Source organism: Rhinoraja longicauda, chromosome 31 (genome assembly GCF_053455715.1).
Source record: "Rhinoraja longicauda isolate Sanriku21f chromosome 31, sRhiLon1.1, whole genome shotgun sequence".
In the NCBI taxonomy this organism is placed as follows: Eukaryota; Metazoa; Chordata; class Chondrichthyes; order Rajiformes; family Arhynchobatidae; genus Rhinoraja; species Rhinoraja longicauda.
The window spans coordinates 10,033,700-10,049,055 of record NC_135983.1 but is presented as its reverse complement, the minus strand read 5'-3'; the positions used below and the strand labels follow the sequence as shown (position 1 = coordinate 10,049,055).

At 44.0% G+C, this 15,356-nt stretch overlaps 2 protein-coding genes across 4 annotated transcripts in view; one reads left to right on the top strand and one right to left on the bottom strand.

Moving 5' to 3' along the window:
- The window catches only part of rbm18 (RNA binding motif protein 18), a 28,888-nt gene extending 14,416 nt beyond the window's left edge, over positions 1-14,472 (bottom strand). The window contains exons 1-2 of the mRNA XM_078425992.1: positions 14,258-14,472; positions 10,915-11,033 (exon numbers count right to left, since the gene is read on the bottom strand). Of these exons, the coding sequence (XP_078282118.1) occupies positions 10,915-11,027 (113 nt within the window). The 5' untranslated portion in view covers positions 11,028-11,033; positions 14,258-14,472. The remainder of the gene's footprint in view (positions 1-10,914; positions 11,034-14,257) is intronic.
- Positions 14,099-15,356, top strand: part of mrrf (mitochondrial ribosome recycling factor) — a 48,482-nt gene continuing 47,224 nt past the window's right edge. The window contains exon 1 of one of the 3 annotated variants that reach the window (XM_078425990.1): positions 14,099-14,490. The gene's annotated coding sequence lies outside the window, so the exon portion shown is untranslated. The remainder of the gene's footprint in view (positions 14,491-15,356) is intronic. The other 2 variants (XM_078425989.1, XM_078425988.1) reach the window with 2 other exon arrangements.

The window sequence follows — 15,356 nt, the reverse complement described above, 5'->3', positions numbered from 1 at the left end:
CCAAGTAATTTCAGACTCCCACAGTATGATATTGAAGCACGCAGAATTCTCGAGGCTTGGTCAATGATGTTTCACCTGGATAGGTGTCTACAATCCCCAAATAATAGCTCAGCCATTCAGGAATGAGATTGACATTTTGTTTTCAGCCAGAAAGTAGTGTATTTTGGAAGTTTTATTGAAGTTTTATTTATGATACATTATCTGCGTGTATTGTGTTTACAGGCCTGTTCAGACTTTAGAGATACAGTGCAGACTTTAGAAATACAGCATGGAAGCAGGTCCTTCGGCCCATGAGTCCATGCCGACCAGCAATCACCCTGTACACTAACACTATCCTACACACACTCGGGATAATTTACAGAAGCCAATTAACCTACAAACCTATACGAATTTGGAGAGTGGGGGAAAAAAACCGGAGCAGCCGGAGAAAACCCACACTGTCACTGGAAGAACATACAAACTCCATCCAGACAGCACACGTAGTCAGGATCAAACTCGGGTCTCTGGCGCAGTAAGGCAGCAACTCTACCTCAGCGCTACTGTGCCGCCCTATGTTACGCTGCTGCTGCGCCTGCTGTGCTGCTGCAAGTAAGAATGTCATTGTTCAGTAGTCGGTACATATGATAATTAAACGTTCTTGGCTTTGAAGGCTGTGGAAACTCAGTTATATTCAAGATCACTAGATTTTTGGGCATTAAGGTAATCAAGGGATATTGAGACAGTAAATGACAATGAGGTAGGAGATTAGCCATGATCTTACTGAATGACAGATCAGGGTCAAGGCGCTCACACTCAATCACACCTCAGCCCCTTGTGTTACATTCACAGTCTGGTCTGAGTTGCAAATTCAAGGAGGGCGATTTCTGCCAAAGGCTTTACTAGGGCCATGATTCTTTCTCAAGCGGAAAACACTGTTAGGCTCAGGTCATGCGCATTTAACAGGAATCTCTCACTGGCCAGGGATTAGAATTATGCTATGTTATTCATCTGAAATAAAGCACAAGTGTGATTCGGCCAATTGTGAAATGGACATTACCGTGGGCACTTTAACAGCAAGGGATGTGGTTAGTGACAGGAATACTGGTTATAGAGTAAAAGACAGGGGTAAATTGTAACCCTGACCTGCAAACAAAGCATGTAAATAAATAAATATTTTTTGTGACTTGGAAATAAATTAAATTTCTACTTATCACTTGCCAGGCTCTTTCCCTCCCCATCTCCCCTTCACCTCTCTTTCCACTTTTCCCATCTGTCTGAAGAAGAGTCTCAACATGAAACGTCTGCTGTCCATCCTCTCCACAGATGCTGTCTGACCCACTAAGTTATCCCAGTAACTTTGCATTTTGCTCAAGAGTCCAACAGCTGCACTTTCTCGTGTCTCTTCATCTCATTATCAGGCTGCCTGTAGACAGATAAACTGGCAGCCTTTCTGGAACCTTCCTTCATACCAAACAAAAAGAGTGGCACTTTGATTTATAAACAGAGACAGAGTGTGGAAACAGGTGCTTTGACCCACCTTGCCCACACCAACCAACATGCCCTATCTACAGTAGTTCCACCTCCATGAGTTTGACTTAATTCCTTCCAAACCCATCCTGCCCATGTACCTGTCTGAATGTTTCTTAAAAATTGCGATAGTAACTGCCTCAACTACCTCCTCCAGCTGCTCGTTCCATATGCTCACCACCCTTTGTGTGAAAAAGTTACACTTCAGGTTCCTATTAAATCTTTCCCCCCTCACTTTAAACTTATGTCCTCTGGTTCTCAATTCCCCTACTCTGGGCAAGAGATTGTGCATCTACCCAATCTATTCCTCTCATGACTTTGTACACTTCTGTAAGATCACCCCTCATCCTCCTGCGTGCCAAGGAATAGCACTGCCTGCTCAACCTCTCCCTAAAGCTCAGGCCCTCGAGTCCTGCCAACATCCTCGTAAATCTTCCCGGCACCCTTTCAGCTTGATCCTCCTACATCTTTTAGTAAATGTTTCAGATTCAGCATTTTTCAATTCAAGACAATCCTGTTCTGTTTATTTTGCTGCTCTTGCTATTTCTCACCAGCCATCGGGGAAATACACTACTACTTAAAAAATCACAGGAATTTATGGCACAGGAAGAGCCACTCCATCCAAACTCACCACATGGATCTACTGAGACCAAATACACTTCTCAGTTCTCTGTCCATTGCCAATATATGGCAACGTAAAATACGATAAACTAAAGTGATGTTGCTTGTGACAGGATTCACCAAGTCTTTGACTTTAAAAAAAGTCTTGGTGAACCATGCCGCGAACAATCGACCAGTGCAGCAACCCCAGATCAACAGAACTGATGACGTCCTTTCCATTAATACTCGGGATTAGGAAACGAGACATAGTTACAATCTATAAACCGGTCCCATATCCACATCTTTTTGAAGGACTGTCAAGCATTTTAAGGTGCACTACTAACTTTCAAGTCCAATCATGTTTCCAGGATAGAGTCAACAACAACAATAATGTATTTAACAGCTGCAAGTTCAGCCTGTCAGCCACACAAGCCATTTCCACCCAATTCTCTGCCAGGTTTTAAAAGCATTTATCAGCTTCCAATCGTAAAGAGCTAGTGTGGTAATTGTTTGTTGAGCCATTGCATGGCAAGTTTCTATAAACCTTTGATCACCACAATCAAAAACTTGAACCGAGATGCTGACAACACATTCAACGTAGAAAACAGGTAATGCAAGAAACAGCCAGTTCGGTCTGAAGGAGGGTTCCAACCTGAAACGTCACCTATTCCTTTTCTCCAGAAATGCTGCCTAACCCGCTGAGTTACTCAAGCAGTGTGTCTGTCTTCAGTTAAGGATAGACCTGATTTTACTGATAAACCTAAACATTGACATTTTCAATTAAAGTTATTTTATATTGGCCTTGCACCTCCTCCAAGACTTTACGTATAAAAAAATATGTATTCTTATTTAGAATTGAACCACATAAAGTTAAATTAAACTATAAAATGGTACTGATGATCTGGATGGCATTGGTTTGGTAGGTAGATTCACAGCTTTCCTATTTGCCTCCAGGCAGTGACCTACAGGTACAGAGGTCCTCACCTGTGCCAATCAACACCCTAGGTTTCAGAGGGAGCTTGAGGTTTAAAAGGCTGCAAAATAGAGGCAAGGAGGCCAAGATTTCAGGGCCCGACAAAGACTTAGATCCGCTAGCTTTATTTGAATTACAGAACAATTTCACTTGTGGGATGGGAGATTAAAAGATAGAAGGGCAAAAAAAAAAGCAGTCACTTAAAGAAAAGGATCGGGAAACTAATATTGCAAGAAAGGAGAGAAGGTAAAGCAAAAGTTTAACAATCAAATCAAAGCGCAATTTATGTAGAGAGTTTATTAGATAGACCTTTAGTGGAGGCAATAAAGCATATCTATATAGTAAAACTCTTGTTTGTCGCTTGTTCCTGAACTACAGCCAAAACGGTACACGATAGCATGGCAATTTTAGGCCCACATTACTCACCGCTGTTCCATGGTCCTATGGAAGAAATTTCAACGAAATCAGTGTTATATTGAGGGGGAGGGGATGAGAGGGGTGGGGAAGGGGGAGGAGAAGGGGGGAGGGGGAGGAGGGGAGGGGGGAAATTGGGGGCAGAGGTGAGTGGGGGGGGGGGGAGAGGGGAGTAGAGGGTGTTGCACCAATGCAGGAGTGGTTTGGGCCCAACGGGTCCACTGGTCTAGTAGTATATAAATCTCAACCAGCTACACTAATGTTTATGTTAGGGAGGAAACAGTTTGGAAGGAGATTGTAAAATACACTGAAGATAGGCATGGGAGTGGGGGCAGGGAGAGAGAGAAGAGGAGATATATAAAAAGATTGAGAGAAGAGAAAAATAATGTAGCTGTTCCAATACACAGCATTGTGTCTAGAGCATCACAAGAAATAATTATCTGATTATTTCTGACCAAAATAACCAACTAATTACCGTAAGAATCATTGCAGCTGGGCATTGTTAATATTACAGCTCTTTTAAGTATCACAAGGAAGGCTATCATTGGTCTATAACATGCAACTCTCCCACAATTGCTTCATGTGCATCTCATCTCCAGGATGCTATTTAAATGCACCTCTGAATCACTGGGATTGTGCCTACTTTCTGATTAGAGCTCTGAACCACCAAAGTTTAAAAAGGCTATTTAGATGATTAGAGATTTGGAATTATTTAAAACATCTGAGCTCAAAGTTGAGAGATTTTCAGAAAATATTTACAACTATGACAGGTTGAATAAACTTTTGCCACTGGTATCACAATCATCTCCCTTGTGATCGAGGACATTATAGAATTGCCCCAGCTGGGATCGGCCGGCCACAACCATTCTCAAATATGAGAAGCCACCTTTGTAAAGCTCAGAACCGCAGTTGCCTTCTGCAATCAGCAGAAGTTTTTGTCAGCGTTGTAGAGCATAGAAATAGACCCTTCAGCTCACTATGCAAACTATCACCCATATCTATACTAATCACGCTTGCATGTACTAATTCCATACCCCTCTACGACCTGTTCATTCACTTACTGTCCAGATCCCTCTTAAATATTGTTACTGCTCCTGCCTTCACCACCACCTTTGTTTGGCAACTCATTCTAGATACCAACTACTGTGTGAAAACCACAGATAGTCATACAACACGGACACAGTACCTTTGGCCCAACATGACAATGCTGACCAAGATGCGTCACCTACACCAGTCCCACCTGCCTGCGTTTGGCCCATATCCCTCTAAAACCTTTATCCATGTACCTGTCCAAATGTATTTTAAATATTACTATAGTACCTGCCTCAATTACCTCCTCTAGCAGCTCGTTCCATATACTCACCACCCTCTGTGTGATCCCCTTTAAACCTCTGCCCTCTCACAATAAACCTGTGTCCTCCAGTTTTAGATACCCCATGCCATGGGAAACGGACCGGATAACTACTCTATCTGTGCCTCTCAAAATTTTAGATGCCTCTATCAGGTCACCTGTTCTCCAAGGCACTGGTACAATATCTGCATTTGTACTGATTCCCCAATGAAGACCATAGGTTAATTGGCTATGGTAAATGTTTCTTGTGAATGAGTGGTGGAACTATAGAGAATATAGGGAGAACAATGAAATTACTGTGGCCATGGGTTTCCTTCCATATGTCGTAAAGAAATACGGAAATACTTAAGAATAATTTTTTACAAAAGGCACTGCAGAAATGCTAGTTCTACCTGGCTGGTACGTTTCAGTACAGCCAAATGACACAGAAAAATTCAAAAGGATGCTAAAGTTCTCTGAATTCAAGGTATTTTAAGAGAAAATATTATGCTGCAAAAAATTTACAATGAGTCTACTCTATGAAACATTGTTACGTGGATGGGTTATCACGGCATAAAATGACACCCACATGCTGATAGTGGATAATGGAAAGCATTTTTAAAGGCAAACAATAACTACAAACATATTAATTAATGACACTCATTGAATCAGCTTAAAAGCTGAAGCTATTGACTTTGAAGTTGATAAGAATATAAATAACCGCTAGACTATCCTAATAATGTAAATAGTGTGGTTTAGTTGCTGATAAAAGCCTGTCAATAAAGTTCTGTATGAACTTCAGGGTAATCGTTTGGATTGTTTTTACACAAAAAGCTCGCATGATTCGGACAATAAAATGGGAACCGCGCAAAAGCACGATTTTGAATTGGATGCAACAATAGATTTGGTTCAGTTGTAAAATGCACTCGAAGCATGTGGAGTGGACAGCAATCTCAATTAACAGACTCTTAGCTGCACAAGTGACCATACACTTTACTGCCAGCCACGTTTGTCATACTTCCTGACAATTGATGTGAACGTGAGTCACAGCAGCAGCCTCTCCAACTCTCCTCTATTTCCTCTTCCTCTGACTTTCCGCCTGGCACTTGTACAACTATTGAAACATTTTTGCCATTAGAGTCAAGGCTTCTTTCAAACAATAATATCCCAAACACCGAAAGCAGTAAAATAGCAGTCAACCACATATGCTAAATCAATCATCGCCAGTGATTGTACCCAGAGGAACAATGCTAGTTTATCCTGATGTAGCCCGGTTATAACATCTTGCAGCATGAAAGCTTATATTTAGTCTATATATACCAATTTAACCCTAACTTTACTGTTTTGACCAATAATAATATTCTTACAGGTTTTCCCAATTTCTTTAGAACGTGATTAGTAGCAATTATATTCTATTAAAAGTAAACTAATCTAACTATTAAAAGTAAAAGGTTGCGTGGCACAGTGGCGGAGCTGTTAGTGCTGCTGTCTCACAACGCTAAAGATTCGAGTTCAATCCTTTCTTCCTTGGATGCTGACAGAGTGGAGATTACGCGTTCTCCTTGTGACTGCGAGGGCTTCCTCTGGATGCTCTGGTTTCTTCCCACATCCCAAAGACTTGCGGGTTAATTGGCCTCTGTAAATTGCCCCTGTTGTGTGCGGAGTGGATGCAAAAGTGGGATATCATAGAACTGGTGTGAACGGGCGATTGATGGTCGGTGTGGACTTTATGTGCCGAAGTGCCTGTTTCCATGCTGCATCTCAAAACTAAACCAAGTATTTGCAGTAATGAAATATTAAGAAGGCAGACTGAAATCCATAATGCGAAAAAAAATCCATTGCTCAATTTCAATTACTTTAACAAGAAATACAACTTACTGATCTCACCCAAGAATATATTATCAGGACCAGATTGGTATCAACATTTGGTAACATGCCACAGATTTTGGATGGGAACCTACAGTAATATTTGAGCTGAAAACCACCAAGAGTTCATAGAGGTGTCGTAATGACAGGGCAGCATTAGGTTTTTCATTTTTCCTTCCCATATTTAATACTTCTCAGATTTGGCATGGTAGACCATACCACAGTCCAGTCTTTGCTCCTTCACCTACCCAAAAGGTGAAGGGTTCCAAACCCACACGGAAACATCTGGCAAATATGTCGCAGATTGACTGCGTTACATCTTCCCCACATTGCAAAGAAAATGAACAAACACCAGATGGCAGCTTAAGTGATACAACTGCCAAAGATATCTTTTGTGTTTAAGAAACTGTTAAAATACAAGTACTTAGCAACAATAAAACAAGTTTCTCTGCAGAAGCTGAATGACAATATGCATGGATTGGCTGTTTTGCAGTTTTGAATATCAACCTTACGTGCTACTTTACAATTGACAAGGTTGTAACAATATCTGGGTTTTCTTTCTCATTGGTGGCTTTAGACACAATTATTAAGACACCAAAATATAAATGATTTAAATAATCAGGACACAGTAGGCTAAAGTATAACCCTAAAGAACACCCACAGATGGCTGTAGTTGAATTGACTGGTCCTGTACCCTCGTGGCAACAAGGAACTGGAGATACTATACAAAAGGACACAAAGTGTTGGAGTAACTAAGCGGGTCAGGCAGTATCAGTGGAATACATGGATAGGTGATTTTGGGTCAGGACCCTTCCACAGACAGATCCAAAAAGTCACCTATCCATTTTCTCCAGACACTGCCTGACCCACTGAGTTACTCCAGCACCTTGTGTCCGATCATATCTCCTCCTCAGATAACTTACTGAATAAAAACAAATCGACAAAGTCTGGACATTATTGTTAACACCGATATGAATCCATATATCACTGATAAACATGCGTGAATTTTTTGGAATATTTCATAATTTCTCAGTTAAGGTAGTTAAAGGTCAATTACCACAGCTCCAAGATATCAAGATGTAGAAGCTCCTCAGGGACACGTGGAACTTCTGTGACCTTCACCCAAGAAGGACAAGGCAGCAGACACAGGGGAACACAAATACCTGCATGGTGCCCCCTCAGTCAGACTCCATCCTGACTGGGAAATACCGTCGTCCGTCTTTCACCATCACTGTGTCTAAAGCCCAGAACTCCCTTACTTGGATCACTCTGGTTGTAGCTTCACCAGTAAGGCTTCAGCAATTCAAGATGACAATTTGCAAAGGCAATTAGGATGGGCAATATACACTGGACTTGCAGAGACATCCAGATCTGTGTAAAGGAATAAATTTATGTAAGAAATAGGAGCAGGAGTGGGCTATTTGGCTCCAGGAGCCTACTCCACCATCCAACGGGTCATGGTCGATTTTCTACCACAAACACTATTTTCCCATGAAGGCGTTTCTCCCATTTCAGCCCTAAAGGGCCTTTCCCTTATTCCGAGACCGTGACCCCCATTTTAAAGACTAAACCATGGGACAACACCTTCTGTGCATCTCACCTTTCAAGATCTTTGTGAATTTAGTTTGTTTCAATGAGGTCACCCCTCATTCTTCCAACTCCAAGGATTAAAAGACTATTTTACTGACTCATTCATCGTGACAGTCATGCTATCCAGGAAAGCAGCCAGGAGAATTATTTCAGCATTCCCTCTCAATAAGATTTTTTTTTTAAGTAAGGAGACCAACAATACAATTGCAGATGCTGGAATCTTGATCCAAAAAGACAAAGTGATGGAGTCAGACATCATCTTTGGAGAGCATGGGTAGGCAACATTTTTGGTGCTGATCCGTCTTTAGACTGATTGGAGTGTGGAGATTGGGGGGAGGGAGGGGGAAAGCTGGGAGAGGCGAGGGCGTGACAAAGCCAGGCAAGTGATAGGTGGTTAGCATCAGGAATCAGAGTAGGAGCGGTAAAAGAGGGTCTTGCAGAACTTCCTTCAGAGTGAAGAGAACGTCTTCAAAACAAGCATATCTTTGAGAGATTTCACAGTGGAGTAATAAAAAGTACTGCTTTCTCCCCCACACTACTACAATCAGTTTGAAAAAAGGCCCCAAACTGATACGTTACCTATCCATGTTCTCCAGAGATGCCGCATGACCTGCTGAGTTATTCCAGCACTTTGTAGGGTTTTGTCCCAATACACCTTTTTTATTTACCTAACAACCTTATGGGCAGCACGGTGGCACAGCGGTAGAGTTGCTGCCTTACAATCGCCGGAGACCCGATTGCATCGCCGGAGACCCGGGTTCGATCCCGACTACTGGTGCTGTCTGTACTAAGTTTGTACGTTCTCCCCGTGACCTACATGGGTTTTCACCGAGATCTTCGTTTTCCGTCTGCACTCCAAAGACGTACAGGTATGTAGGTTAATTGACTTGGTAAATGAAAAAATTGTCCCTAGTGTGTGTAGGATTGTATTAACATGCGGGGATTGCCGGTCGGCATGGACCTGGAGGGCTAAAGGGCCTGTTTCCATGCTGTATCTCTAAACTAAACCTGATACTCCAGGTGGTGATCTCACAGAGGCCCTACAGAATTCTCTCTCTGATTCTGACAGAAGGTCTTCATCGAGAAACAGTATCTGTTCCTCACAGATGCTGACTGGTCTGTTGAGCCTGCATAGCATTTTGTATTCAATTCGGGTTTTCATTTTTTAATATTTAGTATATAATTGTAAATAGTAAAAGCTATAAACTACCACATGGTAGGTTCACGTAACCTCCATAAATAAGGAAAGGGCAAAGAATGGACTGAAAATGATTGTGGATGGAGAGGGGGTGAAAAAGGTAGTTGCTTAGATTGATATCAGGTAGAAAGTGCTATCCTGCAAGAATTATTGGATTATTTGCTTGTGATGATTTGGACTTTGTAACAATTAATTAAGAACTAAAATTTGAAGTTGCCACTAAACTAACACTGTGCTCAGTATAGTCCCCACACTGTAAAATGAAAAGCACTAAAGTCCAAGGAGTATTTATGAGGATGTATCCAGAATCCTCCTGAGCATGTTGGATAGGATAATTATTTCCAAGCAAACAAGAATCTAAATCAATGGGGCCATGTGCAAGATAATTAGCAAGAAATCCAACTATAAATAATAAATGTCTCTTCTCAGAGTGGTTTACATGTGAAATATACAGACAAAAGGACTGTTGACAAGGACACGCTGTTACTCCAGCGCTTTGTATCTTTTTTTGTAAACCAACATCTGCAGTTCCCTGTTTCTACCACCGACAAGCACTTGGTTTAAAGACATGCTGGAAATGTAATATGAAGGAGCACTGAATGAAGGAAGATTCACTTAAGAGTACAAGTAAAGCAATAACCAGGGTCTCTGCGAGTTTAGCTATTTAAAGTTCTACATGCCAGAGCAGAAGTCCTGGAATAGGTTCAGGTTTATTATTGTCACGTACTGAGATTCAGTGAAAAGCTTTTGTTTGCATGCTATCGAACCACCTCAGATAATACAATACATGAATACAATCGAGCCAAACACAAGTTCTACAGGTCCTTCTGCCTTCTTTCTCCCTGTAACCTTTGACACCCTTACTAATCAAGAACCTAGCAATCCTACTTTAAAAATAACCAATGACTTGGCCTCCGCCATCTGTGGTAATGAATTCCAGATTCAGCATCCTCTGTCTAAAGAAATTCTTCCTCATCATTGTAAAGGTGCGTCCTGGTATTCTGAGGCTGTGCCCTCTGGTCCTATACTCTCCCACTATTGGAAGCATCCTCTCAACATCCACTCCATGTGTAGGAAAGAACTGCAGATGCTCGTTTAAATCGAAGGTAAACACAAATTGCTGGAGTAACTCAGCGGGACAACTGGAGAGAAGGAATGGTTGACGTTTCTTCAGACTGATTGGGTGACATTTTGGGTTGAGAACCTTCTTCAGGCTGGTCTATCAAGACTTACTAGATTCCACTCTATTTAGGCCCATTTACACACTGCTTCATGGAAAGCATGTTTTGTACAGAAATAAATGGTGTATTTGACAGTAAGTCAACAACCAACTTGATTATGGACGTTAACAAATAGTAGTGTTATTCAGCACAATGTTTTGAGGCAAAAACCGAATCTAAGCAGTTTGGAAACCGAAGTCATATTTACAGTACTCACTCAGTTAACCTGGAATCGAGATTGCCAATCCAGAGTCGATGTCCCTCTTGTGAGGAGCTTTCAGACAGAATTGACGCATTCTCCAGCGGAAGAGATTTATTTTCAGTCCCCATACGTCACTGCAACAAATGAAGATGTATCACCACTCTACATGCCTTACACCCAACAAAAACATTTGAGGTGGGTAACGCAGCAGTTCACACAGCAGGATCACACCCACATCAATACAGGAAAATAGGTATTTCATCAGTTCAGAAGAGTTCAATTCAAAGTAGCCAAAGGACAATATCTTGCACATCTTCACAAACAGATATTCACAAACCCAATTCTGTTGAAATTTAAAATCATATTTCAGGCCTTTGATTTTCTGGACATCGGCATATTATAATGAATATGACCATTGCAAACCATCCTGAATTTGTAAATAAATAGACATGTCCATTGTGATTATTGGTGTAGACTTTGCAGTTTTGTGGACAGGAAAAAAAATGAACAAAAAGAATTCTGCAAGGCAAGGATATGAATTTAGTTTATTCTAAAATGCAAAGTTCATTGCTATCTCAAAAGTAGCTGAAAAACACAATTGAAAATTATTGTTGAATGCTTTCAAAGGCAAAAAGGAAGGTGTGAAGTACTTCTAGAGGACAGGAAAGAATTGAAGAATAGCAAACAATGCTGCAGCAAATGGAATTTGGAAGATTAAAAGGTTTCAAAGTCAGTTTATTGTCACGCAGCGAATTAAGGTACAGTGAAAACATGATGGATTTAAGAATACATGCTAAGAATGTGGACCACAAATGGTTGCTGGCAAAGCTGGAATCATGAAATCAAGAAGAGCACAAAACGCTTGTGGAAATTATTCTCACCATGTCTCAGATCACAATAAGATTAAAAAATTGGATGTGTTCTCTGAAGAGTGAATTAGAAACCACTGCTGCACATTATGTCTGCTTCAGCTCCTGCAAACTGTCTAGAAATGACCTGTTTCTCAGCCAGTCCCAGCAGTATTTAAATTCTATTTAATGTACAGGATTTTGGTAATTGGGCAGGCAGTAACTATTTTGAACAGTAACAATATTAATATTGTTTATAAAACACAGACACGTTGCAAGCCTTCCAACTGAATCTAGAGGTCCCAAAACCGCTGCTGGACATTATCACACAGATGGAAGCAGGTGATTTTGAAGATCTTTAGTGCAGAATCATTTAGTTAAGAACAGTCTGTCTCAACTCTAGACACACTGGCACAAAGGACAACAGAATCAGTAGTTAGAGAACAGAGTTTGTGGCAAGGTCAAAAGAGAATAACTTTAGTCCATCCAGGACTATAAATTTTAGTGATACAACATGGAAACAGGCCTTTGGTCCACCAAATCTACGCCGACCATTGATCATCCCTTACATTAACACCATCCTAAACACCATGGACAATTTACAAATTTACCGAAGCTAATTAACTGACAACCCTGTACATCTTTGGAAAGCAAGAGGAAACTGGAGCACCCAGAGAAAACCCACATGGTCACAGGGAGAACTCCGTACGGACAGTACCCATAGTCAGTGTCTCTAGTGCTGCACCCAGGTCTCTAGTGCTGTAAGGCAACAGTTCTACCACTGTGCCGCCCCTAAGAGACTATATGTTGGACAAAAGATCTGCCAAGACAGCAGAAGTGGGCGTCATCAGCATTAATGTGTTTTGAAGGATGTGGATTCCAATTCATTCAAACACCACTTATGGCAGAGGAGAAACAATTATATGCAATCGCTTTACACAGAAAATAATTTAGAGGAAGACATGTTCAGTAAGTTAAAGGTTACAAACTGAACCAGAAAGAAACACTCTGCAGTGAATTAAAGAATGTCAATTGTGATTTTGTTTAGTCAAAGCTTAAATTCATATTGTTGTGGTATATCAAATGGTCCTACAAAAAAAGATTTACAACACTTCTATGAACAACATTCAAATCTAACCAGGTTCATAGACAAAACAAATCTCTACAGCTGCTGCAGTGGTTAAAAATATCCAGAAAAGCACTTAAATCTCTATGCATAGAAAGGTCAGGACAGGTGGCAAAAGATAGGATAAATAGAGATAGGTCCACTGGTCAGCATGGACATGGTGAGCCAAATGGCCTATTAGCCCAGTTGTATGACTATGATTCCAAGATAAACTAAAGAAAAGCAGTAATGAAATGCTTTTTAAATTGGCACTGTTTATTGTGGCTTCGCCAGGATCAGTACAAGGTAGCATTCCTTTCTTATATTAATGATTCAGATAGACACAAATTGTTGGGAGTAACTCAGCGGGACCGGCAGCATCTCTGGAGAGATGGAATGGGTGACGTTTCGGGTCGAGACTCTTCTTCAGTCTGAAGAACTTCACCCATTCCTTCTATCCAGAGATGCTGCCTGTCCCGCTAAGTTACTCCAACATTTTGTGTCTATCTTCGGCAGCTCCTTCCTACAAGTTTTCAGGTATGCGGCTGCAAAATAGGGCACAGCGAGCTTGAAGTTGGGTGTTAATAAACCAAGGCGACGGGGGGGTGAATTGAAAGATCAGATAGATGTTCAGCTCATCTAGGTGAGAAGTGCGGTATGTCACACTGCTGTATGGACACGGGACCGGCGCTCCATCACCCTCTCTCTTCCTCGCCAGGAGCTCCTTCGCCCAACTCCATCCCCTCACCCATTTGACCCCACCCCAATCAACTCGGCGCTCCCTCGCCCCTCCCCCCCCAGCACGGCGCTCCCTCACCCTCCCCCCAGCCCGGCGCTTGCTCCCCCCCCAAGCCCGGCGCTCCCTCGCTCGCCCCCCCCCCCCCCCCCAGCCCGGCGGTTGCACCCCCTCCCCCCCCAGCCCGGCGCTCCCTCACCCTCCCCCCCCAGCCCGGCGCTCCCTCACCCTCCCCCCCCAGCCCGGCGCTCCCTCTCCCCACCCCGGCGCTCCCTCACCCTCCCCCCCACCCCGGCGCTCCCACCCCCTCCCCGGCGCTCCCTCCCCCCCACCCCGGCGCTCCCTCCCCCCCACCCCGGCGCTCCCTCCCCCCCACCCCGGCGCTCCCTCCCCCCCACCCCGGCGCTCCTACCCCCTCACCCTCCCCGGCGCTCCCTCCCCCTACCCCGGCGCTCCCTCGCCCTCCCCGCCGTTCTCTGAAGAGGCGAGGGCCTGGAGCGGCACGAAGGCGCACAGTGTGAGCGGCCGTGGGCCAAATCTCAACCTCGAGCGTTCGGAAGGCCTGCGCTGCGACCTCCCCGTGGAGCCGCCATTCCCCCCCGCTTGCTCGGCCCGCCTACCGACAGCCCGCCCGCCGCTCCCGCTGCCCCCCGCCCCCCGGGGCCTCACCTCCGGGCTCGGCGGCCGGATCATTCCTCTCCCCTCGCCACCACATCCGGCCGAGACAAGCGCTCACCCTTCACCCGCGCCTCCACTTCCTGCCCGGCCCGATTGTGAACTACATCACCCAGGATGCCCCGCGGCCCGGAACACGCTGACGCGGGCATGCTGGGAGATGTAGTCCAGCTTCGCCTGCACCAGACTGTCCGTCCATTGGGCCCGGTTGCACAGCAAGGTGGTTGGTAAGAGGAGCAGCACTGAGGGAAGCGCCGCACTGTGGGTGGGGAGGTGCTGAGGGAGCGCCGCACTGTGGGTGGGGAGGTGCTGAGGGAGCGCCGCACTGTGGGTGGGGAGGTGCTGAGGGAGCGCAGCACTGTGTGAGGGGCAGCACTGAGGGAGCGCCGCACTGTGGGTTGGGAGGCACTGAGGGAGCGCCGCACTGTGAGGGGCAGCACTGAGGGAGCGCCGCACTGTGGGTGGGGAGGTGCTGAGCGCGCACTGTGGGTGGGGCAGCACTGAGGGAGCGCCGCACTGTGGGTGGGGAGGTGCTGAGGGAGCACCTACAGAAGGAGGTCATTCAGCCCATCAAATCTATACCGTTTGCAGCAATGCAACCCCATTAGTCCTACCCCCCCACCTACCCTGTTGCCCGTACACTCTCACGTGCCAATCAATGACCCCTTTTGATTGTTTTGCATTTTCCTCAACTAAACTGCAATTTACAGTTGCTGTTTGAGATGTGGGAGAAAACCCACCCAGTCACACAGAGAATGTGCAGACTGGCAATATGAGATTGGACCAGGAACAACTGCTAACCATGGCATGACCATGCCACCCATGTACAACCCAGCATCTGGTATGAGAATGTAGCCTGTGCAATCAGCACTGATTTTCCAGTGAATAGGAAGGTTGCATTGGGAAAACATTGCCTTATTGTTTACTCCTATTGTCAGGGGTTGTGGGGTAAAGGTAGGAGAATGTGGGTGGGTGGGTGGGAAAGATAGATCTGCCATGATTGAATGTCGGACTAGACTTGATGGGCCAAATGGCCTAATTCTGCTCCTGGAATTTATTGAAAGGAAAAATAGAAGGAAATTTTAAAAATAGA